The sequence below is a fragment of the Hyaena hyaena genome, unplaced genomic scaffold (genome assembly GCF_003009895.1).
Source record: "Hyaena hyaena isolate Hyena2069 unplaced genomic scaffold, ASM300989v1 scaffold_198, whole genome shotgun sequence".
NCBI classification, from domain to species: Eukaryota; Metazoa; Chordata; class Mammalia; order Carnivora; family Hyaenidae; genus Hyaena; species Hyaena hyaena.
This window is the reverse complement of record NW_024080829.1, coordinates 897,777-924,745: the sequence shown is the minus strand read 5'-3', so window position 1 is coordinate 924,745 and position 26,969 is coordinate 897,777. Positions and strand designations below refer to the sequence as shown.

Sequence of the window (26,969 nt, the reverse complement as noted above, 5' to 3'; positions counted from 1 at the left end):
CTCCTAGCCCGCCTGAGAGCTGAAGAAAGCAATAACCTAAGCAGAACTATAATCTGTTCCCTATGTAGTAGTTCAGAAGCCTGTCTCACCTGTGACCACAGTAAACCTTCTGCCCTCACAAAAATGGTTTTTCCATTGCTGTACCTTTAGTTATTTGTGCATAGCATTCACTCTGCCTCTTCCTACCTTCTCAGCCTGGTTAATTTCCCCTATTCAGGCCCAGCTTACTTAGATCTGGGAAGTGTTTTTAGAATTTTTTCAAGAAAATTTGAAGTGCTTCATTTCCAAAGTCTTAAATCGACTAATTTTAACTCTTGAAAATTCTCATTTTCCAATTTCTGAGCCAGATGTAATCACTTAGACAATGACTTCCTGCACCAATAATAATTTTATATTTTTAAGAATACAAATAAAAAATCTCACTTTCTTGGCTCTTGTAAACCCATTTCTTTTCCCCATTGATTATATTCCCCATGGTATCAAATATACTGATCTCAAAGGGGTTACTTATTTAAAGGATGATGTGCATAGTGTAAAAAAGTCATTACTACTTCTCAGTTAAACTATAAAATTAAAAAATGTCAGGTTATTTCTTATAAAAAGGTCAGGTTATTTCTTATAAAAAGGCTTACTAAACTAAAAACTATTAAAGAATAATTCTAGGGACACCTGGGTTGCTCATTCAGTTGAGTGTCCAACTCTTGATTTCAGCTCAGGGCATGATCTCATGGTTTCTGAGATCGAGTACTGCGTAGGGTACTATGCTCACAGTGCAGGACCTGCTTAAGATTCATATTCTCTCTTTCTCTCTGTCTCTCTCTCCTCCTTCTCAAAATACATAAATAAATAAATAACTTAAGAAATTAAAAAGTAAGGACCAAGTCATATGCTTCTTTGTATTATTAATAGTGCTTTGCACAAAAAAAGTTGCTCAATTGATATTTTTAGTTACTTTTAAAATATCATGAGGAGAGTTAATATTTTTTATTCAGATTTTATATAAAATTCACTTGTTTCCTGATAATCTGTTCAGCAGATTATTCCCAATTTAAGTATAATTTATATTTTCTCATTGTCTTAAAGTTTAATTACCAAATAATATAATGAAGAGTGTTTCTTACAAGGACTTGCATTGGTTTTATAAAATATTGCTTATTTCATTGGTTTCTAAAGCTATTCTTTCAGTCTGATTAAGCTTATAGATTACTAAATTGCATAAAAGATATTATGAAACTGTCTTCCTGAAACATTGAGACTTCAAGCCTTAAAAGATAGCAGCTAAAGTGAAAAGACAAATACTATATTGTGTCACTTACAGTGAAATCTTAAACATACCCACACACGTGCACACACACACACATACACACACACACAATTTCACAGAAATCAAGAATATAGTGGTTGTTTCCAAGGGGCTATGAGGAAATGGGGACACTTTGGTCAAAGGCAACACTTTCAGTTATAAGATGAGTAAATTCTAAGGATTTAATGTTTAGCCTAATGAATATAGTTAATAATAAGGATTGTATACTTGAAATTTGCTGAAAGTAGATCTTGAAGTGTTCTCAATATATACAAAAATGAGTTAATTATATGAAGTGATGTATATGTTAATTACCTTGAGCTTGCTAATTGTTTCATAGTGTATATGTATATCAGACCAAGTTGTACACTTAAATATATACAATTATATTTGCCATTTATTCCTCAATAAAGTTGGAAATAAATAAAATTTTTAAAGATAGCAGCTAAAGTCAAAAATAAAAAACATTTCCAGAAGTCAACTATGTTCATCTCTAGGCTGAGTAATGTAGATCAACAACATGGAAAGATTTAATAAATACAGGCATGTTCTAAGGCCACCTCTCTTTTAGTGATTCCTTTATCGGGTTTCTATTGAAGAGAGCAAACATGTTGCTATTAAGTTCTCCTTTCTCTATTATGAAAAGGCTATGAATTGAGCATTTCAGAGGCTATGGTAAAAGCAGGGAGAAGAAAAGACAAGTAGAGTTACTAAATAGCAATCCTTTCTAAACATTGAGAATTAGAAATATAGTCAAGAACCTGTGTTTTAAGCCTAGTTTTCTAACATTATTCTAATCTTAAAGTTTTATAGCATTTATTCTTTCACTCCTTCAAAGAACATTAACATCTACCATGTGCCAAGATCCAAAGATAACTAGCATTTCCTATGTTTAAGGAGCTTGGTTAAATACTAGGGAGAATTATACAGGAACAGTTATAATAATAATAACACCTAAATGGAAGCATCCATGCCATATGCCTGGCACAGTGCTGAGCACTTTATATAGATTATATTCTTCAATTCATACAGCCATCCTGTAAACAGAGACTAGGACTGTTAGGGATTTTAAAGTACCAGGGCATTTAAATGATCTGTCCAAACACAGCTAATAAACGGGGGAGCTAGAATTTTAACCTGGTTAGGCCAAATTCTTGTGTCCTCACTTTTTACATGTATGTCAAATACAAGTTACATATACCTGCAAGAGTCATAGAAGGTTATAGAAGAGAATGACATTTAAACTGAGACTTGAACAAGAAGTGGAACTTGTCTGATAGACAAAGAGATAAAATATTCTGAGCAGAGAAATAGGTGTGCTGTGACAAGGAGGCAGAAAGCAGCCCGGTGATTTTGGCTAACTGTGAGTGCTTACGTGCGCTCAAGTAGCTGTAGATAAGGTAGGACAGCTACAACAAAATTATAGAGGCCTGAAATCCTATGCTTGAATTTGGCTTTTTCCCCTTAAGTTGCCATTAAATGGTTAGAAAATAAGTTACAGTATTTGCAGTATAAGCATGATCACTATTAGCAATAATGTAGATCAACAGAGGGAGAAGAAGGAAAGAATAAGATTGCATGAAGATGACTAGAAAAGTGGTTATGATATTCTAGACAGGAGACTGTGTTGTCTTGACTACATTGAGTGCCTTGTATGTGTTGTTGCTGACTTTACAGTGTTGAAATAAAAAAAATATGATACCTGCCATTATATACAGTCTACAGTCTGTTGGGAAAGACAGACAGTAAGAAAACACATAAGTATATAATAAAGAAGATGGAGTAGAACTGACCATTTCAAGAGAGAATTAAGAAGTAGCATTAGCCATGCCCATTACTCTGTCAGATTTAGAGGAGGGAGAGAAATGCCTAAAATAAGTTCAGGGTGTCTTTTAAATATATCTGAGCTCTTACCAAGGATCCAACTTCTCCCCAGTTTCTGGAACTATTTTCTCCATGAATCATGATGCATCAATACGTTTTGATAGGAGTAAAATGTAAAGGCTTAGTGTTGCTTTTCTTTACTAGAAGGAGGCACTCCTCATAGTCACATACACACCCTTGTTGATCATTTGAAATGAATGGGAGCCCTGGGACCTGATTTTTCAGTGTCTGTTTTAATACCTTGGTCTGAACAAGTATTTCTATGCTAACTAAATTAGATTTGAGCAATGCTAGACTATGAATTTACATGTATCAAATTTCAGAATTTATAAAAATAGAAAAGGCAGCCCTGTAACTGTGATAATAGTGTTGGATCAGTACGAACAAACCCTTAATATGAAATACCAGAAATGCTTTAAGCCCTTTTTGTAAAGGTCAGAAGAAGAAAAGATAATGGTTTTAGTTTAATTAATTAGCGTAATCACTAAAATAGTAATAACACATTTTCAGTAGTGACCATGTAATGTAAGTTGTGGGTGTTTCTTTGGGAAAGATACTAGCATGGAGTCCTAGAATCAGGTCTGGAAGGCCCATATAAAAGCCCATCTAATAATTCATAGTCTTGGTTGCACAAGCAGATTAACTTTATGGAATTATTTATGAAATTCTATGGGTTGTTTTTTCATCTGTGTATTTTGAGGAGAGTTCTTGTCAGATACACATAGCCCTCTCTGACTAAAGAACCACCTTCGTTTTCACACATGAAAACTGGGGCTGAGATGTAGAGACTTGCCAAGGTCTTGAATAAGTTCTCTTGAAAAGGCAGCTTGCCCTATGATAATTTTAAATAGAGTTTTCATGTAGCTATCACAGTATCTGTGACCTTGGGGCTAGAAGGGCTCAGAGTAGTATTAGGAAGCCTTGGCTTGTTTTTTTCATTGAGAGTTGTCATATGGTGGTTTTAAAATAACAGAACATACCATCGTTCAGAACACACTCTTCCACCCTAATATCCCAGAACAGTATTTTTAAAGAAATTCTAGGAAGGGTGTTAACTCATTCAGGGTTCTACAGGAAGGAAAGCTCTTTCCTACTGTTTTTTAAGCTAACTTTCACTGACAAGATCAGACCAGAAAAAGACTAGCTGGCTGTTGGCCCAGGCAACGTTCTAATCATTGACGTGTACTCAACCTGCACTGCCCAGGGACAGCTACAACTTGGCAGAGGAGAAGGGGATGGGGAGGCCCAGATGCATGCTGAGTGTTGTTCCAGTGACTTAGATGACGTGTATGCTCTGTATCCTTTGCTGTGTTGTTTTTTCAACTATTAGAAAGGAAATTTTAAAATAGCCTGTAATATGAGTTTTCCCATAAGGGTGAAAAGGATAACTTCAACTTAAAAAGGAAGTAACCAAGCTATTCACAGCTGTTTCCCCAGCACCTAAAATAGGGCCTGACCCACAGTAGATGTATAATGTTTTTTTGATCCAAGAATTATTTAAAGTTTTTTGTTACCTATGTCATATTTCAGTACAAGAATATTTTTCATTTGTCTATCGATATTTTACTGGCAGGATAGTAGAGTGAAAAAGGATTGATTCGACATTCAGCCCATTATCTGCCAATTATTGTATGATCTTGGGCCTCATTTTCTTTTTCTTAATAAGGGTCTGACAATATCTACTTCACAGGATTTGGACAAATAATAAGTGAAATACAGTATGTGAAAAGTGCTTTATAGATTCTTCAGGGCTACATAAACATTAAGTTTGGAGTTTTAGCTCATACATTAGGGTTTATGATCCATGTCAAGTTAATTTTTGAATATGGTGTTAGGTAAGGATCAGTGTTGATGTTTTAAATCTGAATATCTAGTTGTTGGAGCATTATTATTTTTAGTGCTTTCCTTTCCTAGTTGAGTGCCTTAAAAATAAAAACCATTATGGAATCCCTTATTTTATTCCATTGATCTATATTTCTGTCCTCTGGACCTTATCACACTGTCTTGTTTTTTTCACATTGAAAGTAGGATACTTCCTTCAGCTTTTTTTTTAACTTGACTTTCACTGTTCTTAGTCATTTGCATTTCTATATAAATATTATAATGTTTGTCAGGTTTTTTTTAACAAAGCCCTTGTGAAATTTTGATTGCAATTGCATTGAGTCTATAGATAAATTGGAAAAGAATGAATATCTTAATAATATTGAGTCTTCTAATTCATGAATATGGTGTATCTATGTAGGCCTTTAATTTTTCTCAGTAGGGATGTAGTTTTCAGTGAAGTGTTTTTTGTTCATTTTATTTCTGTCTTTTATTTTTTATGCTTTTTATGTATTCTCATAAAGTGGATTTTTAAAACTTGATATTCTTTTAGCTTATTGCTTAATATATAAAAATGTAATTTTATAATAAACTTGTAATCTTGTTAGTAGTTTTGTAGATTCCTTAGTATTTCTACATAAACTCATGTCATCTGCAAATGAAGGTAGTTTTACCTTTTCCCATTCCAACTTCTGTATTTCCTCCCCCCACCCTCTAATTTTTGTCTTTTGTCTTTTGCCTTTGTAATAAAGACCAGTACCTCTGTTATATTTGTCAGTAGAAGTGGTGACTTTTTACCTTGTTCTTGATCTTAGTTAGAAAGCATTCAAGATTTCAATATTAATTATGTTAGCTGTAGGTTTTTCTAGTTACTACTTATCATATTGAAGTCCTATTACTAATTTTCTGAATTTTGTCAAAAGCTTTTTTACACATATTAAAATGATCATGTGAATTTCCTCCTGTGTTCTGTTTCTGTGGTGAATTATACCAACTGGATTTTGAGTGTTAAACTAACCTTGCATTCCTGAAATAACTCTTGGTTAAGGTGATTTATCCATTTTTCATATTGTGAGGTTCTATTTGATAATATTTTTAAGGATTTTTGAGTCTATGTTCATGAGGGTCATTAATCTGTAACTTTCATTTTTTATGATATCTTTGTTAGGTTTTGGAGTTAGTATTATGTTGGCATTCTAAAACAACTTGAGAAATGTTCTTTATTCTGAACTGGTTGTGCAATATTGTTATTTCTTCATTGGTAGAATTCAGAAATGAAACTGAAAACTAGAATGTTTTTGGTGTGAAAGTCATAATAAATTCAATTTTTAATTAATTCAGTTCCATTTAAAAAATACATCTAGGGCCATTCTGATTTTTTTTTTATTTCATTTTTTGTCCATTTTGATAACTGGATTTTTTAAGGAACTTTTTTAAAAATATTTTTTGATGTTTTATTTATTCTGAGAGACAGAGACAGCATGAGCAGGGGAAGGTCAGAGAGAGAGGGAGACACAGAATCTGAAACAGGCTCCAGGCTCTGAACTAGCTGTCAGCACAGAGCCCAACGCGGGGCTTGAACCCACGAACCATGAGATCATGACTTGGGCCTAAGTTAGACGCTTAACTGACTGAACCACCCAGGCACCCCAAGGAGCTTATTTTTCTTTTTTATCAAAGTTGTTTATTGTCATAAATCTATTGATAGTATTTTCTTATTTTTCTTTTTGCTCTCTGTAGGATATGTAGTGATAACTTCTCTTCCATTTCTGATGTTGGTGATTTGTTCTGTCTTTTATCCTTGTTCAATCTAGTTAGAATTTAAAGTTGTTTTTTTTTTAATCTTTACAGAGAACCACACTTGACTTTCAGTTTTCTCTTTGTTTGTTTCCTGTTTCATTGATTTCTACTCTGATCTTTATTATTTCCTTCCTTGTACTTTTGAACCATAAGTCATTTGTTTTAGACTTCTTTCCTATCATCAACATTTAAAGTTATAAATGTGTCTCTAAGCACTACTTTATCTTGATGTTAGATTTGCATTAGCATTCAACTTGAAACATTTTCTAATTTCCTTATGATTTCCTCTTTGACCTACAGTTTACTTAGAAGGGTATTGTTTAATTTTTCATGTGTTTGAGGTTTTCCTCTCTTGTTATCCCTTTCTAATTTACTATTCTTAGAAAACTACTTTGTATTATTTCAGTCCTTTTGACTTTGTTGAGTTTTGTTTTATGGCTCATCATATGAGACATCTTCGTAAATATATCAAGTATACTTGAAAAAAATATGTATTCTCCAGTTGTTGGGTATAGTGGTCCATAAATAAATATCAGATCACAATGATTGATAGCCTTGTTCAGATCCTCTGTACCTTTCTGGTTTGTTTTCTAGGTCTAAAATTGCTAAGAATTAAAATCTCATATTGTGATTGTGGAGTTGTCTTTTATCTATTTAATCCTATCAATTTTTACTTTATATTATTTTTAGGCTCCATCATTAGGAACATACATGTCAAGAACTATAAAAGTTCTGAGACTTTACCCTATTTAAAAGCTAACAAATTAGCCTTCCACAATTTCATGGGGACTTGGCAAAAGATATGAAATTCTTGGGTCAGAGATAGAGGTCAGTTTCTTACTCACAGATTATCATGATTTGTGTGTGTGTGCACATGTGCACATTTGTTCTCTAAAAACTAATTTCCACAGAGCCAACCACATGGGGTTCTGATGTTTATATTTTCCATAGTATTTTATGTATGGTCTCAGCTACATTTTCAGGAGTTTTGGGGTTGGTTGTTTGTTTTTAATTAGAAGATGTTCATGTTTGAGTTCCCGTCTTCTTAGTTTCTACATTTACTTATATCACACCTTTTTTTCTGGATATTTCATTCAAAATGTGCACATGCAAAAAAAAAAAAAAAATACATGCAAGGAAGAATAGTCTGGTCTCCACAACAGAAAGTAACTGGAAATTTTTGTTTATCTTATTCAAAATAAATAACTTCTTATTCAGAAGTTTAGATGAAAAAAGAAGTGCACATGTAGAAACATACTGTGTTTCACTATTTATAAGTGTCTCTTAAATCTTCAAGAAATCTCGTTTCTGATTATGTCAGCAAAAAGAGTGATTTTTTTTTTTGGAGGTGGAAGGCATATACAGTTTTGTGGTGTTTCATTTCCAATGCTCTTCATTTCTTCCTGAAGATTCAGGTTTCCACCTCATGTCATTTCTGTTAAACCTGAAGAACATCATTTAGCGTTTTCTGTAGGGCAGTTTTAACGACACCAAATTTTTTCAATTTTCTTTTGTTTAAAAATGACTTAATTTTTCCTTCATTATTAAAGAATATTTTCAGGGCATCTGGATGGCTCAGTCATTTGAGGAGCCGACCCTTGATTTGGCTCAGGTTATGATCCCAGGGTCGTGGGATTGAGCCCATGTCGGACTTTGGGCTGAGTGTGGAGCCTACTTGAGATTCCCTCTCTCTCTTTCATAAAGGCTCTACCCGCCAGTTGTGTTCTCTCTCTCTAAAAAAAGATGAAGAAGAAGAAAATTTTCACTGGGACTAGAATTCTAGGATGACATTTTCATTTTTTCAGCACTTTTTTTTTTTTAATTTTTTAGAGTTTATTTATTTTTGAGAGAATGAAAGCATGAGCAGAGGAGGGGCAGAGTGAGAGACACAGAAGCCAAAACAGGCTCCAGGTTCTGAGCTGTCAGCACAGAGCCGGACAGAAGGGCTTGAACTCATGAACTGTGAGATCATGACCTGAGCCGAAATCTGAGACTTAACTGACTGAGCTACCCAGTGCCCCTCTTTCAGCACTATAAAGATACTGTTCTGCTGGTTTCTTCCCTTCCTTGTTTTGACTGAGAGTCATTGGTGATTGAAATTATTATTCCCCATATAGAGTCTAGCAGCTTTCAAGATTTTCTCTTCTGTTTTCAGCAATTTGCTATGACATGTGTAGGTGTGGCTTTCTTTGTATTCATTTTATTTGAGATTCACTAATCTTGATTTTGTAAATGTGTTTGTTTACCATTTTGGGGAAATTTTGGCTCTTTTTTCTTCAAATATTTTTTCTGCCCCATCTTCTCTTTCTTTTCCTTCTGGTATTAAAGTAATACATACTAGACCTTTTGATGTTGACCCATGAGTTATCTTTTAACATAAATCTTACCAATTCACCTTCTACTTAAAACTTTCCAATGACTTCTCATTAAAAGTAGAATACAATCCATAGTCATTACTGTATCTTTTAAGGCATTATCAGCTGCCTATGACTATCTTTCTGACCTCATTTCTTACCTCTTTTTTCTTTATTCACTCTATCACATTATTTTTTCTTCTTTCCCTGGAGCATACTAGTCATTCTTGACTTTGCACTTGATCTTCCATTTACCTTGAATGCTCTTCCTCCAGAATTTCTAAGGCTGACTCCTTTGGATATTAGCATAAGTTACTTCCTCAGAGAGGCTTTCTCTCACTACCCCAACTAAAAGCTGTCTCAACCCCTTAACACACCCACATACACACATTTTAGACCTGTATCTATTTTAACAACTTTATTGAGATAGAATAAACATAAAATTCACCCATTTAAAACACACAGTTCAGTGGCTTTTAGTATATCCACAGATCTATGCAGCCATCACCACAATCAATTGTAGATAAATCTGTCTTATTCATGCTATTTCCTAGTACTAAGAACAATGTCTAGTGTATAGTGCCTGCTTAGTGTGGTTTTCTGAATACATGAATTCGTTAGCTCTAAGATAATTTAGGCATGAGCCTCCAATAAAATATGAGAGAAGTTCATTTGACTACTTTGAGCTCTAGAAGTATTCTTTTATTAGAGTTGTGCTATTTTAAGGACTCTCTAAAACAGCTTAACCCATATTTTAAGAGGTATTGCAGGAAATTCCAAAAAAAAAGTCTTTTGATACAATGAATACAAGGCATATTACACACTTCCCCAAAAGAGAATAGCCATCTTTTATTGACCTGACAGTTGCTGAGAAGCAGAAAGCCTAAGAAGTATTGCTCTGCTACTTTCAAAAGTATTCTGAACATGGTTTATTTGTTTGAGTCTTTAAAATAGATTATAGAATCCCTAGTACTTGTTTCATGTACCAATTATGAGTAATAGCAGGTTATTCTTAGATTCTAGATATCCCCTTTCTTTGGTACCTTTCATGTGGAATGTCAGTTCTGAGCTTGGGTTTTCTGCATTGTCTCATCCTCTTTACAGGCTTTGATGCGGCCTGGAAGAATTGATAGAATCATCTATGTGCCATTACCAGATGCATCAACAAGAAGGGAAATATTTAACCTGCAGTTTCGCTCTATGCCAATCAGTAATGACGTCGATTTGGCTGAACTCATCCTCCAAACTGATACATATTCAGGAGCAGAGGTAAGATAGTTCTTCTCAAAATACCTGGTGGCAGGAGAGCAGTGGGTTGGGGTCACTAGCAAAAAGACTGCTTGATGCCAGCTGTTTTAAATAGCCATATGTTAAGAAATCTTAAAACAGTAAATGCACTGCATGACAGGTAATCACTAAATTAAATTGCATTTTGCCTGGCCTCTATTATATCTCAGTTGTTTTTACATGGTTTCTGTTGCGTCACAAAATGTAGTCTTCAGAGAATTAACACGATATAGTGGAGAGAACACTTGGTTAGAAGTATAAGTTTCTTCTTTCTGTTTTTTTTGATACATCAGCTTCCAATCATTCACACACTTCTCTGAACTTTGATTTCTTGACCTATCAAATGGAAATGATACACAGCTTTACATATTGTTTTCTTATAGAGAGCATAAAAATGAAATTAGGATATCATGCAAAGGTTCAGAAGTAAAAGATTTGGCAGAAATTGTATCATTACCATCTTTTACCATTTTGGAAAATTATGTCCATCTACTTGTATGTTAACAAAGATTCTCTCATAAAAACTGCAGAAGGGATAGTCTGCCTTTAGCTGTGAAAGTATACTCTCAGTAGGAATAGCAAGATCTCTGTGAATATGAAAATTTTAAGTATGGCAGATAAACATTTCTTTCTCTCCTTAGTAGCTCTTTAATTAGGCCATTTTTATTTACAAAATAAAATTCCATTAACATAATTGTGCATCTTTTCTACATGCATTTCTTAAGTAAAGGACAGACTATAGTCCTTCACATAGAAATATCTTCTGAATATCACTGATAAGGATTTGTACTGGGAAATTAATATCTTTTTTAGTAAGAAATTGTAGATTTTTTTAATTCTAAGTTATTCAACAGACTGAGATTCCGCATTCTATCTACTTACTATTGTTTGTAATCTTTCTTCTGTAAATACTTAAGAGATTAGTACATAATAGATCATTAGGGGTACTCAGAGAGTATTGTAGATCAATTTTCATGCAAAGTTGGACTGAGTCTGTCATGCAGTCATAGCTAATTACAAGAACCAAAATAAATCCCAAATCTCCTCATTGTTGTGTCTCAACTATGCACTATGTATATTTGATATTTCCCCCTGTAGAAAGGAGAAATTTTCACTAGAGGTGGTAAAAAAAAAAAAAAAAAAAAAAAAAAAAACCATGTAGAAAGTACTTTGAGAAGCAGTTGAAGTACATTCAGTCCTAGCTGAAAAAATAATCCTTATGAGCATCTAGCTGCTGTTAACTGACTGCTCAGGTATTTCTAGAATTCAGTTCTTGATGTGAGACGAAGGGCAGCATCGTGTACATATATCCCTTTACAGGAAACAGCAAAGAAAGAAACCATAAATCTTTTGCTTGAGCTGAGAGAAATGGAAGAGCAGTTAGCAAGATATAAATGTGCCTTTCGCACTTTGAAGTAATTCAGGATAGTAACATAGAAATGCAAACAAAATCAAAGCCAATGAGGTCCATCTGGCAGAAAGGAAAAAACTCACTCGGTGCCAGGAATTATTGTACCAGCTTGCTAGGTCTTATGTAGTACATGCCTTATTGAATCTACAATATAAGCACATTCATTTCTCATTAATTTTTATATCAGATCTTCTAACAATAGTCACAGGAAAAGTAGCAGAAAATTCTGCGTCTCCTTGAAACATTTTTAGGTCCCATAATGCTGAGGTGGGGGAAGTATATCCCACTGCAGTTCTAATTGTAATCCATATATTATTATTACAACTTCATAGGAATTTTATTCAGAGCTACATCTTAGTTCTAGAATTTTCGATGTGGGCAAGACAGATTTGTTTCATATTGTTTGTTTTGGGTTTGTTTTTTTTTTTTTTTTTGGTCTGATTATTTAGGCACTTCACACAGGTACCCTATTGTTTGAAGAGAACAATTATGTTCTTAAAAGTCTTAAAATTAATAAATAAGAAATCTAAGATAGATAACATTTAGCTTCAAATCAAAGTTCCCATCTTTCCCCTCACCTCTTTCCATCAGAATGAAAATGATGCTGCAATATTGAAAGCCAAAATTCATTTTGCTTTTTTTAGTTTTTAGCAGTAAGACAAATTCAAGCTGGAAACTCAGTCACCTGACTCGTATAGACCCAGTGCTGTACCACTGATACAACTCATTTGTTTCCTCCTCAGGCCAAGGCCATATCCTTCAGCACAGAACCTAATACATAATACGTATTCATCAAACATTTAATAAACAGAAAAAGAAAAGAGATTTAAAAAATTATACTTAGGAAGAATAGACTTCCCTTTGTTACCATAAGGAGAGCCCCCTAACTTTGTTAGGCTGCTACAGGCGCTGCTTTTTCAGATTTGAGAGTTTCTCATTGGCCACTTTTGGTATCAAATGAAAATGGCGATAAATTGTCTGCTTAAGAGAGTAGTATCATCAATATCATATAATTAGTATATTATCTGTATTATATATTAATTTTAAACTGTACACGATTAACTATATATATAAGAATTTGGCCAGGTAAACCAGAGATGAGGAAACTGCTCACACCAGTGTCTGTCTTTTAGAAACATAAGATGTTTAACTGTGGTGAGTTTTTGTTTTTTGTTTTTTGTTTTTTGCTTTTTTTATTAAAAAGCTGTTGTTGAGGGGCGCCTGGGTGGCTTAGTCGGTTAAGCGTCCGACTTTCGCTTAGGTCATGATCTCGTGGTTCGTGGGTTCGAGCCCCGCATCGGGCTCTGTGCTGACTGCCAGCTCAGAGCCTGGAGCCTGTTTCAGCCTGTGACTCCCTCTCTCTCTGACCCTCCCCTGCTCACGCTGTCTCTCTCTCTCTCTCCTAGAAATAAATAAAAAATATTTAAAAAAAAAAAAAAAAAAAAAAAGCTGTTGTTGAGAAGGGTGCCTGCCTGGGTCAGTCAGTAGGGCATGTGACTCTTGATCTCAGTGTTGTGAGTTCAAGCCCCACATTGGGCATAGAACTTACTTTAAAGAAATAAATAAATGACAACCCAAAAAAGGCTGTAGAGAGTGACTGGAGATGATACGGGTACTTTTAATGACTGGGTTGGAACGAAGTTACTTTTTAAAAAATGTTTTCTTTTCACCGACCAGGTGTTTTATTTTGCCGAGTCAACATTGTTTCCTAACAGCTTATACAGGCTTAGTGTTTCAAATGGCTTCTCATACCCTTCTGAGTTACTCCATTTTCCCTCTCTGGAGAGAGGGTATACAGAGAACTGAAACATTTCTTTAATTCTCTGAAAAGTCCCAACAGTAAGTTTGTTGCCAGCTGGATGGAGAATATGGGAACACTGGGGAACAGCCTTTCCAGAGAGGCCGAAGCGGGTAGTAGCGTCTTCAGCCATCCTGCGCCTTCTACTCCCCGGTGGCCAGAACCTCATTGTCTTTGGCTTCTCGGCTGTAGCTTCCAGTTTATGGAAAAACATGTTGCCATTTAAAAGCAGATGGGAATTCAGTTCAGGAGGAAGTAATAAGTCTTTTTTGGTTATAGCTATTGTTTTCTTCTGCTTTGATTTTTGTTTTTTAAGTTATTTGTAGCAGATTCCACCTCGTTTTTTCATTTGTCTTTTATCCAATTATCTTACTTTAGGAAAACTTTTATCTTACCCAGCCAACAGGAAATCAAAAGTCACAAATATATGCACATGAAAGGCATAACTGGGCCCGCTACCCATGTGCCATGTGCATAGGAACGGAGGTGACAAGTAAGATACGTAATTTCCTCTCTGTACAGGAATTTGCTGATATAGGCCAACAACTAGTATCTGTAAAATTAGAGTTGAATGTTCACTTGCTTTTGGATGTTAATCTCCTTTCAGTGATTATATCTCATTAAGTGAAATTGAAAATATGTCTAAGGGCCAGGTAGCAGTTATCCATTTCATAAGTAATATAGGCAATTCTAACATTTATTTTATATATCAAGATTTGAGGATTCACCTTCCAAGAGAGGCAGTAAAGGGAAAACAAAAAAAGAATTTTACTGTTGCATTGGAGTAGACTTTTAATAGAATTGTTTTCTTTCAGGGTGGTTATAGGCAAGTTATTTAACCTCTTAGAATCTCAGTTTTCTCATTTAAAATATCTAAGTGACTGAACTTATTTGTTTTTTTTTAATTTTTTTAATGTTTTTATTTATTTTTGAGAGAGAGAGAGAGAGAGAGCACAACCAGGGGGAGGGGCAGAGAGAGGGCAGAGAAACAGAACCTGAAGCAGGCTCTAGGCTCTGAGTGGTCATCAGAGAGCTCAAGGTGGGGCTCGAACCATGAACTGCAAGATCATGACCTGAGCCATAGTTGGATACCTACCTAACCTAACCGACTGAGCCACCCAGGCACCCTGTTTTCTTTTTTTTTTTTTTTTTTTTTTTTTTTGTAGAGAAAGAAAAGACAGAGCATGAGCAGGGGAGGGGCAGAGAGAGATGGAGACACAGAATCCAAAGCAGACTCCCAAGCGCTGACCTGTAAGCACAGAGCCCAACTTAGGGCTTGAACTCATGAGCTGTGAGATCATGGCCTGAGTTGAAGTCAGCTACTTAACAGACTGAGCCACCAGGCATCCCAATGACTGAAATTGTCTCAAGGGTTAAATGAAGTAACAAATGTAAAAGCACCAAGAAACAATGTGTGACACATAAAGAGTGCTTCATAAATGTTACTTCCCTTCATTCTGTCTTCCTCTTATTTGTTCAATATTTATATTTACCACTGAAGTATTAGATGATATTGCTATAAGGTGGTAATGTTTTGCATTCCCTCAATAACCAGATAACGTTATCTGAAAGCTAAATTATAAATGAGTTGCTTCTTGCTCTTTCCTTCAAAATATAATGTATGCTTAGCCTGGTGATTTTCAGGGTAATATGAACCTAGTGCTAGAAAGTCTTGTTAAAGCAATTTGTTAGAGTTAAATATATTCCACACTAAGTTTTTAAGAAGCTTTAACTCCATATAAATTTAATCTTTTTATCCTTGTTTGACTAAAATAATTTTCTTGCCCTGAGTTTTGTTTTGTAGTCTTTGCCCTTCTGGGTCTAGTAGCTCAATGTCTTCATGCCAGCTTGACATTGAAAGTTACCTCCCAGTTTAACTCATTTATTCAAGAAGGTTCTAGTCACCATGCTTAAGCTATTATAGCTAATAAAGGAAGAGCCTTAAATTAATTTTCTATCTTGTTGACGAACATTCCTTCTGACATTCTCTCTCTTTTCTCCAACACAATGAAAACAGGAAAAAAAAAAAAAAGGAAGTCTCTTGCAACAGTTTTTTTCAAACTAAAAACCAGGATCAGTGTGTTTGAATTTGGCATCGATTGACTCTCTGTAACAATACATCTGAGATAGTAATAAACGAACACCTTTTAGCCAGTCTCAGGCTAAAAGAGAGAGCAGCACTGTCCCTGTCCCCAAAGTGAAGCAGAGAGCCACGGTACTTAGCAACCGCCCGTACACCATCTGTAACCTACTTGTGCTGCCTAATCAGAAGCTGCCCTCTGAAAACATACTGCTCTACCCGACTAGTCTACTGCTCTTAAGATCCTTGTTATCTCTCTACCCCTTCTTATGCATTTACCCTAAAATTCTATACCCAGAATTTCAAAATACTCTTTCTTACACACCCTACTGAAATCACTGCTTTGTTATGAAAACATCATAGCCACCCCAACAGAAATGACTTCTCTTTGTGAATTCCTTTACACTGATTCTTGTTTCCCTTATTTAGTTCTTTGCACATTTTTCCCTGTAGTTATTTTATTATGAACAGCCCCATCATCTCCCCCAAACTAAGATTCTCTACAGCAGAAACGAGGTTTTTTACTTCTTGGAGTCCAGCAAAAGCAACCAGTATCTCATAGTCAGTGGATGTTAATGTTGGATGAATCATAAATTTATGTGTTAAATCTGTCATTTCACCAACAAAAAAATGTCAGTTTTAACATTCACTTAAAGCGGAATTTTCTAGTTTTAAATATCCTTTTGTATATATTATCAATTTGAGAATCTTAACCCTAATGGGAACAGTGCTATAAGAAAATTAGAGCCAAGCAAAACCAGTGGATTTGTCTGAAGTCCCACAGCAAATAAGTGACAAACCCAGGACCAGAAACCAAATCTTTCAACTCCTCCTAAAAGACTCTTCATGATTTCTTCATTCCTCTGAATCATCTAAAGAGTCTTTGAAAGTGTTTCATTATTCCCTTTGACATATTTGGGTCTTTGGTAAAGACTTGCCTGGCTCTTATGGACAGTGAGTGAGTGAACTAAACAGCAGATGTGAAATACCTTTACATTTCTATATGTACTTACCTTATATGTGATTATTTTTAGTTACCTTGTCATCTTCCCAAATAAGTATAAGCTACTTGAAGTTATATTTTCCTTTATTTGTTTACTGTATTTTTCAGATATTGAGAATAAGACCTGCTGTTTTGAGGGAAAAACATGAACAACTAAGTTCCATATAATCTGTTCATGTGGCATGATCTAATGATACGCAGAATACTGTGGGAGAAAGAACAGGGTGTGACTCACATTAGCGGGGATTGAACAAAGGAATAGTTGATCTGAGCTATTAATGGGTGAATAGGAGTTCCGTAAGTAGAGTGGGCCTTGGGAGAGAGCATTCCTACCTGAAAAAATGCAGAGATGCATAAAAGAACATGGTTTAGGAGCGCCCGAGTGGCTCCTACTGACTCGTGATCTCAGCTCAGGTCTTGATCTCAGGGTCATGAGTTTAAGCCCCACATTGGGCTCCAAGCGGATGTGAAGTCTACTGAAAAAAAAGAAAAGAATATGGTATGTTCTAGATTTGGTTAAAGGTTGAAATATGACTAGAAGAGTCTGCCTATAGAAGTAGTAGGTTATAAAGCAAGAAAAGTAGGTAAGACAATGTGAAGGACCTTGAATATCATCTGAACTGGCTTTTCTTCTTGAAGCATTGGAGAACCATTGAAAAAGTTAGTGAGAAATGTCATCAAATTTGTGTTATCAAAAGATTGGTGGCATTTTGTGTCCAAAGCCACCATTAAGTAGCCTACCCAGGCACCATTATGTGAATTTAAAAAAGATGTTCCTTGGTCCCACCTGGTGACAGCTACCTTTCAGAGCAAAAGGCATGTCAAGCAGAGCATAAGCTTTCATAAAGTCTGTATTTCAGTCCTTATCCCTGCCCCCTGCCCCCAAGCTGGTCATCCTTGTATGGACACAACCTTCACATCTCTAAAAGCTGTCTCATTTTTGGCTTATCCACTTTTAAATATCCCTCAGAGTGCCCAGCACAGTAGCTCATATAAAGTTGATATGTAGTCATTGAATTCACATGTCTTGTGAATGGGGTAAATTATGAGAATTTGTTATTTATTGTCGATTATGGGAGGAGATGGGAATATTAAAGATGTCTTTACGCAGTGTCTTTTTGGATGTGAGAGTGATCTGGCTGTGACATCTGTCACCCCATTGATTGTTAAGGTTGATTCAGCTGACCTGGCTGGCTGGGCTGGTGTCCTGTTCCTCCCTCATGGCTCCATGTGCATACCACCCAAAGCTATGTGCACAGTTGAAGAGGACCATTCTTTGGTGGAGGGTATACAGGTAGCCGCACAATCCTGCCAGAACATCTAGACAGGCTCTCAAGGACCATTTGTAGCAGAATGGAGGGTAGTCTTAAGACTCGAGACACATCCAAATAAGGCACTGCACGTGGCGGTCTGCCTTGCTTTAGAATAACAACAACAAAGATGTCTTTTGTGCAGTGATAAACCAGCCTTGAGGTGCAGCTGGTATGAATGGCCAAAATGTTGAAAGTCAGGTGTATTAGTTATGCCCTCTGAGCCATCTTATCACATAATATTGAATGTAAGCTCCTAGGCCCAGCACCTTATCTCCACAGTTCTTTTCAGTTGCTAAAATGTGCCTACTCTTGCAAATGAATTGATAGAATCTTTAGAGCAATATCAGCTTATACTGAAAGCAGATATTCAGGCTATAACTTTTAAGTTAGCCCACCACCCCTATTCTTTCCTTTTCCCCACAATTTTACAATCTACAACTGAAGAAGTTCCATAAAAGCCAAGACCTAGACTTTTATCCTATCTTGGCCATGTATTACCGTATTAGTTTGGCCAAATCAGTTCATCTCTAGAACTCAGTTTTCATATTTTAACAGGGGAGGTGGGAACATGGTCCTTACTTGTGTTAAAAATCTATGTGGTTATATACCTGTCATAGATTAAGTTAGTTGTATAAGGAATCTCTTAGGGATTGAATTTCCAGGGGTATATAGCATGGTTTTGTTCCTTTACAGTGCTTCTGGAAACCTGGGATCTTAGCGTCTTAGTCAATGTCTCTAAATATTTGCTACTGTGACCTAGAGATCCTAATCATAGTACCAGAGGAATAGTAACATTAAAAGATTGACACTGCATAGATTTCAGGATTTAATAAAATTCTCCTTAGCAATTTTCCACTGGATGGAAATAAAAGTTTCACCTGCTTAGAGATTCGCAGTGATTTTTTTTTTTCCTGAAAACATTGGTTTCTCTGCATTTCAACTTCCTTAAGAACAGCTAGGCAAGTTTGGTATCTATGATTCTGGAGGCATTATGATAAAAAGTGTTGTAAAATGGAAACAAGCGCCAGCCCACCGTTTCCCTAAACTTTTTATTAAGAATGCTAGTGAATGTTACAAAGTTATAATGTTTATTTTAACGTACAGTTTTCTAAAATGTCCAGTGTATGGAGATGTAAACATCCTCTGTATCTCTGAAGTTTAGCTTCTACTCAAATTGGCAATACAAGAACCTTAATTTAGCTTACCTGAAGGCTATTTTATATTTTAGATAGGATATTTACACCAAAGCAAATCATTTTCCAGAACACCTTGTGCTGCCATACCTGTATTACTGACTCCTTGCCAGATGTTTAAAGCTGCTGTCAGCTTAACAAGAAGCATTAGTCAGAAAGGAAATGGACTTTGTTGAATGAGAGGCTGGCTAGCAACAAACTTAATAGAGCATTTTATAACCAAATACTGAAACCCCTTTATAAGGAAGCAGTATATCAAGGCAACCAATTAGTCAAGACCTTATGATCTAGTCCCCAAACATCGGTCCTGGCTAAATCTGTAACTATGAAGAATTATGCAGGCCAACAGTAATGCTGATTTAAGCATTTTAACCTTCTGCCTTGTTGCTCTTCCAGATTCTCGGACTCTATTAACACATGCTGGCTCCCCATTATTTTTGCACATTTAATCCATGCTTCTTCATCTTCAGAAGAGTGATAAAATTTGGGGGGTTCTATGAACTTGAGAGGAATACAATTTTTAAAAGTTGTTTAAAACATGATATTAATTCTGTATTTATAGATTCTGATAGAGTTGGATATTTTTGTTTGGTTATTTGAAGTGATAGAAGGTTAATGTCTAATAATTCTAATTATTCTATATATGAAAAGAGTGCCACAAATATATGTGAAAAACATTTACCAAGAATATTTTAAACTATGCAGAGCTGCATTTTAGTTAAGCAAATGGGTTATGGAATGAGAAAGATCTAAATTCAAATGTCTAATATTTCCTAACTTTGATCAGTTTTCTTATACATAAATAAGGATAATAAAAATCTCTGCTTCATAGATTTATTGTCCAGAATAGATTAAATAATTCCTGTAAGTTATTTATCCTTGTCAGTAACAACAGGTGCCCTATAAGTTATTTTCATTATATTTTTTAAAATCAGCGAACTCAATCTAAGTGATCTTTAACATAAAAAAATAGTCTGCTTATTTTTTATATTTCATTGCCTTAGATTTTATGAACACTCAAATGACTGTTTCATATGTATGTCATATATTTAGTATTAATAGTGTGTTCTTTAAATTCAAATTATATTTCATTGTTACATGCAGTATTTATTTCAGCTAGTTCATAAACATTGTTATCCCCATTTTTATTTTTTTCTTGTTAAAGATGTATACTGTTTTTACTCTCAAGTGTGTAAAGCTAATGTCCTTACAAACTGCTTATATAATATCCCTGCATCAGCATATTCTTCAAGGTAATCCTGGTTACTAGCATACAACTTAATTTTTACTTTTTTTTAACATAAATTTTGATGATTGAAAAAAGAGAACCTAGCAACTTAAGAAAGTTGAAGGTTTCTGTTTCTACTAGAATAATCACTTAGGAAATAAGCATACCTAATTATTGTGCCCTTTTATTTAGGTTAGGTTTAAACCCAGGTATTTAGGAAAAGCCCCTAAATCTAACACTAATGACAAAAGCACTACATGTCATTTGCTGTATGATGGTGACATAGGGATGTTCTCATTCTTCATCCCCAAATGACAGTAATTCTGAGTTCTCAAAGATGTCATTCTATTAAAATGTTATTAAAACTCTCTAAAATGGTTGTTCAGAGCTGCAGCTCAGTCATTAAATTGTACTTAAATAGAACCTTCATCACGTTTTGGAAATTTAAAAACAATCTAACCTTTCCTTAAACTAGAAAGAAAAGTAGCGTTATTGAAGTCTTAAGAGCTCTCTGTTTTGTTTTGTTTATGTTTTGAACCTCCAAATGTTATTGCTGGTGTTCTTTAACAATAGTTAACTCTTTTTTTTTTTTTTTTGCTCTTAAAATCTGGAAAATGGATTTTTTTTGCTTTTATATTTGTAGGAAGGTTTCCTTATTCAAGACATTATGTATAATGCATATGCCATATTTACCATTGTGGAAGTTTCAAATTATAAACTATTTCTCCTTTACTTCAGAATTTTAAAAAAAATTCACTTAAACTGTTTCTGGCATTAGAACAAGACATTCTTTCAGTAGTAGCAAAAGTAGCCCCTTGGCATATTTTTTATTCACTTCAAAAGAATCCTTAAGGAGTGGTTTTATATTTAAAACCAAGAGTTGTATTTAGTTTACCTAGCTTTAACTTCTTGCCAGAATCCTTAAAATTATAAAAGGTCAAACAGATACTCTCAGATATAAAAATAGTAGTCCCCAGCATTTCGTATGTTGTTGTTGTTGTTGTGGTTGTTGTTGTTGTGTGCCATAAGCCTGTGCCAGAACTGGAGGTTGGGGGGAAATAATTTAATTCCAAAAGTTGTCAATTCAAAATGAAATTTCTTGTTATACCATTGAGTTGGTCATAATTGACATGAAATATTCGTACATGCACAGGTTCACAAAAGTGGTCTGATTGTTCATTAATGGCTTCCTTATAGTTTAATAAAAGACACTTATGCTATGACTTCATCTGTCATTCACTTATAAAATTAATATTGTACATCTGCTTTGTGCCACACATCAAAACCCTCCTGCCATGTCTATTCTACTTTAATTTTAAACTCTATGGGATATTTTCATGGGTAGCTTAGTACCTTCAGTGCTTTTAATTAATGCATTTTAAAAAATTTTTTAATGTTTATTTTTGAGAAACAGAGTGTGAGCAGGGGTGGTTCAAAGAGGGAGGGAGACACAGAAACCAAGCAGGCTCCAGGCTCTGAACTGTCAACACAGAGCCCAACGCGGGGCTGGAACTCACAGACCACGAGATCATGACCTGAGCAAAAGTCGGACACTTAACCGACTGAGCCACCCAGCCGCCCCTAAAGTATGCATTTTTTCCAAAATATCAGTTTACAAAGTTTTAGGGAATTATGTAAAGTAAGTTACATTAATATTTTCATTCATTTTGTACTTGTATATAAAACTAGAAATCAATAATTGAATTTTAGGGACATAAAATAAGTAAGGACAAGACTTGGTTGATATTATACATTTTAAATTATGTAAAAATTAAGACACATTGAAGTTCAACTTTAACATTACCTAGCTTAGTATAAAATCTGGTTTAATGTGGACATAATTTGGATCCTACCCCAAGTGGTTTTTTGTAGTTAGTTCCAAGAGACCTCATTATAATAATTTTTTCCATAATAATATAACATTAAAATAGAATATAACTATGTTCTGCATTTAAAAAAAAATTAGTGTTTATTTATTATTGCGAGACAGAGAGATATAGAGCATGAGCAGGGGAGGGACAGAGAGCAGGAGATACAGAATCTGAAGCAGTTCCAGGCTCTGAGCTGTCAGCACAGAGCGAGACACAGGGCTCGAACTCACAGACAGCGAGATCATGACCTGAGCTGAAGTCAGACACTTAACTGACTGAACCCCCCAGGTACCCCGACTATGTTCTGTATTATTTTGAACTTTTATTTTTGATATTCAAGTAGTGATACATCCTAAGGACCTCCAACGGTCCTAAACTTAACTACATAGATATTTGAAGAATCAGTTGACCTGCTCCCTGAACAACCTTTATCCATAAAGCTATGTTTAAATACAGCTCTTTATATAAACTGAGCATGTTCTATAAGCTAACCATTCATGAAGGTAGTATGTTCTCCTCTTTGATAGCCAATACTTTTGGTGATCAATGTATAATTCATGTTTATAGTCATAAAATAGACAAAATGTAGAATAAAGCAAAAGAGAAATTGCTTCCATTTTATGTGCTTCACAGAGAAAGCCATAGCTTTGGAGGCCAAGAGGAAGATGACAGTGCCTAATAAGTTTCAAGTTTTCTTTCCTTTTTTCCTAATGGCAATTGCTTACAATTTTTAAGTAGTCTACAGTAGAATGAATTCTGTTTCCACAAAATTCATATGTCAAAGCCGTAACCCTTGATGTGATTATACTTATAGGTAGAGCTTATAAGGAGGTAATTAGTATTAAATAACTCATAAGTGTGGGGCCCTAATACGACCTCCTGTATGGATGGAAGAAAGACCATGTGAAGATACAATGAGAAGGTAAGTCTCTGCAAGAGAGGAAGAGCGCCCTCACCAAGAATTTACCATGTAGGCACCTGACCTTGGACTTATAGCCTCCAGATGTGATTGCAAATAAATTTCTTCTACCATCCAATCTTTAGTATTTTGTTATTGCAGCCCAAACAGGCTGAGTCCATTTTACTTATCTTTATAGCACTGGTCATGTTATTCTTTGAGGTTCTTTCTTTGTAACTAATAAAAATGATTTCTATGAACTTATAACCATTAATTTCCTCCTGAATTCTCTCTGAGAATCAGATGATTATAGGCAATTCCTAGTTTACCAAAAGTTTATTGTAAGTGCCTTTTGAGAATTCAGAATATACTTATTTCTAGAAGCAGTGCTTCTAAGATGGGATAGTTTCCCACGGTAGTCCTCCAAAATGTATTTCACCACTAGTATAAGTAATCTGAAAGTTGCAAACAAGTTATAGCTCCCAGAAGCAGGGCATGCATTATTAGAGTCAACCAAAGGAAAAAGGGAGATTTTGTTTTCTTTTTTAGACACAGAGCGAGTCTCATGCAAGATTAGATTAGACAAAGTTTGTCTTCACTTTTCACCTTCACCCTCCGATTTTTTTTGTCTCCCCCCTCCGCCCCAGTATCCTCTAGACCTGCTTTTCTAAGTGTTTTTTTTTTTTGTTTTTTTTTTGTTTTTTTTTGACAGTCCCAATCAATGGTCTCAGAAAACCATCTGATTGAATCAAATCACTGTAAGGCCAAATAATCAGTATTACTTCCAGGGCATCTGCATCTTTTAAAAACTTTACTCTCCCAAATAAGCCTCTATCTGGTTATTTTCCAGTTATGTAAAAGCAAGTGAATAAAAAAATTCCAGTGTATTCTAATCTGCTTTCTGTAACTTTTCTTGCTCTTAACTCTCTTACCTACTCTCTTCTGCTGACTTTCAAGATACTTAAAGGGCTCAAGTTTCCTTGTAAAAAGGGTTTATTCCACACCAACAATTTTTACATTAAAAAAAACCTCCAATGAACATAAATAAAAGTGTTTACAATTTGTTGAAAGTACTTTCCAATCCTTTCTGTTGTATGCAATTACATTTTTACATGGTTATAATCAAATTGCATAATACGTTTTATGGACTCTATGGTATTAGTCTAACCTCATCTTAAACACTGCTATTATGTTTTACTGAGCCTTACTAGGGAACTTTCAGGTAGAAGTTAAAAGGAAGGTAATGGTAATAGAAGATCCTGTAGTAAGTGATTTTATAATTGGGAAATCCTTATATTTTAGAGGATAGTTTAAAACATTGTCTCTGAAAGCATTAGGGTTCTTTAGAGTTATCTCAGGGTTAGAATAGAAACACAGAAGGGGAAGGATCCTAGAGCCCCTCACCTGGGCTTCAGTTGGGGGAGCTCAATTTTAATCTGTAAGATTTTGTTTGATAACAAGGATTTGTTCCTAAAAGAATTTTGGTATGAAGGCCCCAGTTTAAGACGAAATTCATAGTTAAAAATGTAGAAAATTGGATTTTCCACACAAGCATCAAAAAGAGAGCTGAGATAAAGAATAAAATTAGTAATTACTGCCTTTTGTAAGAAGCTTTACTTTATTTAACATTTTTATATAAAATTTTTGGAAATATATTATGTGTAGAAGTAATCAGTTAAAGGACTTCTAAAGAGAGGCAACCCAGTGGCTCAGTCGGTTAAGCATCTGACTTTGTCTCAGGTAATGATGTCGCAGTTCATGAGTTTGAGCCCTGTGTTGGGCTCTGTGCTGACAGCTCTGAGCCTGGAGCCTACTTCTGATTCTGTGTCCCTCTTTCTCTGCCCCTCCCCCACTCATTCTCTCCCTCCTTCTCCCTACTCTCTCTCTCTGTCTCTCTCTCTCAAAAATAAATAAAACATTTTTTATTTTTTTTCAATGTATTATTTTTATTTTTGAGAGACAGAGAGAGACAGAGTGTGAGCAGGGGAGGGGCAGAGACACACACACACACACACACACACACACAGAATCTTAAAGCAGACCCCAGGCTTTGAGCTTTCAGCACAGAGCCTCATGCAGGGCTGGAACTCACGAACTGTGACAGCATGACCTGAACCAAAGTCAGATGCTTAACTGACCCACCCAGGCACCCCTAAATAAAACACTTTTAAAAGTTTTTAAAAAAAGAACTTCTATGGAAAAATATATTTATAAATATTTTATCACCAATCCTTCAACAAGACCCCTAAAACTAGGCTATATATGCTTAAAACCATATTTCTGTAGTATTTGTATAAAAATTCTGAAAAGTAGTATTTTCTATTATCAAAAAATCAATTGGTTTTCTTTTTCTTTTTCAGTGATACAAGTTATGAATGGGAATCTCATCTCCAAACATTTATCTCACTAGAAAAATTAGGAATGTTTCTCCTACCTTCCTAAAAGACATGCTTTGAGTAGCTAGAATTATCTCTTAAATGTCATTTTTAATAATATGTATATGATTTATTAATAGATTAGTTTGGGCAATTTTGGGCTTACAGAAAAATGAGTGGAAGGGGTGCCTGAGTGGTTCAGTTGGTTAAGCATCCAACTCTTGATTTTAGCTCAGGTCGTAATCTCATGGTTCATAAGTTCGAGCCACACATCCTCCTTGGGATTTTTTCTCTCTCTACCTCTCTTTCTGCCCCTCCCCTACACGTGTGTGTGCTCTCCCTCACTCTTTCTCTAAAATAAAAGAAAGAAAAGAAAAATAAGTGGAAGATACAGAGTTCCTACTTACTCTCTCATCTCCTCCTTCCACTTTCCCCTATTTTTAATCTCTTGGATTATTGTGATATATTTGCTAAAATTGTTGACCCAATATTGATAAATTGATACATATATATATATATATATATTTAATGTTTTCTTTATTTTTGAGAGAGAGACAGAGCATGAATAGGGGAGGGGCAAAGAGAGAAGGAGACAGAATCCAAAGAAGGCTCCAGGCTCTGAGCTGTCAGCACAGATCCTGACACAGGGCTCAAACTCATGAACTGCAAGATCATGACCTGAGCCAGTCAGTTGCTTAACTGACTGAGCCACCCAGGTGCCCCAGTATATTATTATTATCATTATTATTATTATTATTATTATTATTATTAACTAAAGTCCACAGCTTACATTAGGGTTCACTCTTGATGATGTAATTTTTACAGATTTCGACAAATGTGTAATGACATTTGTACCCACCATTATTATATCATATAGAATAATTTCGCTGCTCTAAAAATCCCCTGTGCTTCACCTATTCATCCCTACCTCCCTCATCCCAAACACCTGATCTTTTTACTATCTATGTAGGTTAGCCTTTTCCAGAATGAAATACTACTGGAATCTTCTTTCACATGTTTCCTTCATGTCTTTTTATGGGTTGATAGCTCATTTCTTTTTACTATTGAATCATATTTCATTGTCTGCAATTATAATATAGTTTATTTATCCATTCACTGACTGAAGAGCATCTTGGTTGCCTACAAGTTTGGGTGATAAAGCTGCTATAACCATGATGTGCAAGTTTTTTTATGGACTTATGATTTTATTTTATTTTTTAAATTGTTTTTAAATTTCTCATTTTGAGAGAGAAACAGAGAGAACGAATGTGGAAGGGGCAGAGAGAGGGGGAAAGAAAGAATTCCAGGTGGGCTCTGCACTATCAGCACAGTCCTGCATGTGGGACTCAA

General features: G+C 35.1%; 1 protein-coding gene across 1 annotated transcript in view; it reads left to right on the top strand.

Moving 5' to 3' along the window:
* The window catches only part of SPATA5 (spermatogenesis associated 5), a 323,817-nt gene that overhangs the window by 245,611 nt on the left and 51,237 nt on the right, over window positions 1–26,969 (top strand). The window contains exon 15 of the mRNA XM_039241597.1: window positions 10,267–10,431. Within this exon, the coding sequence (XP_039097528.1) occupies window positions 10,267–10,431 (165 nt within the window). The remainder of the gene's footprint in view (window positions 1–10,266; window positions 10,432–26,969) is intronic.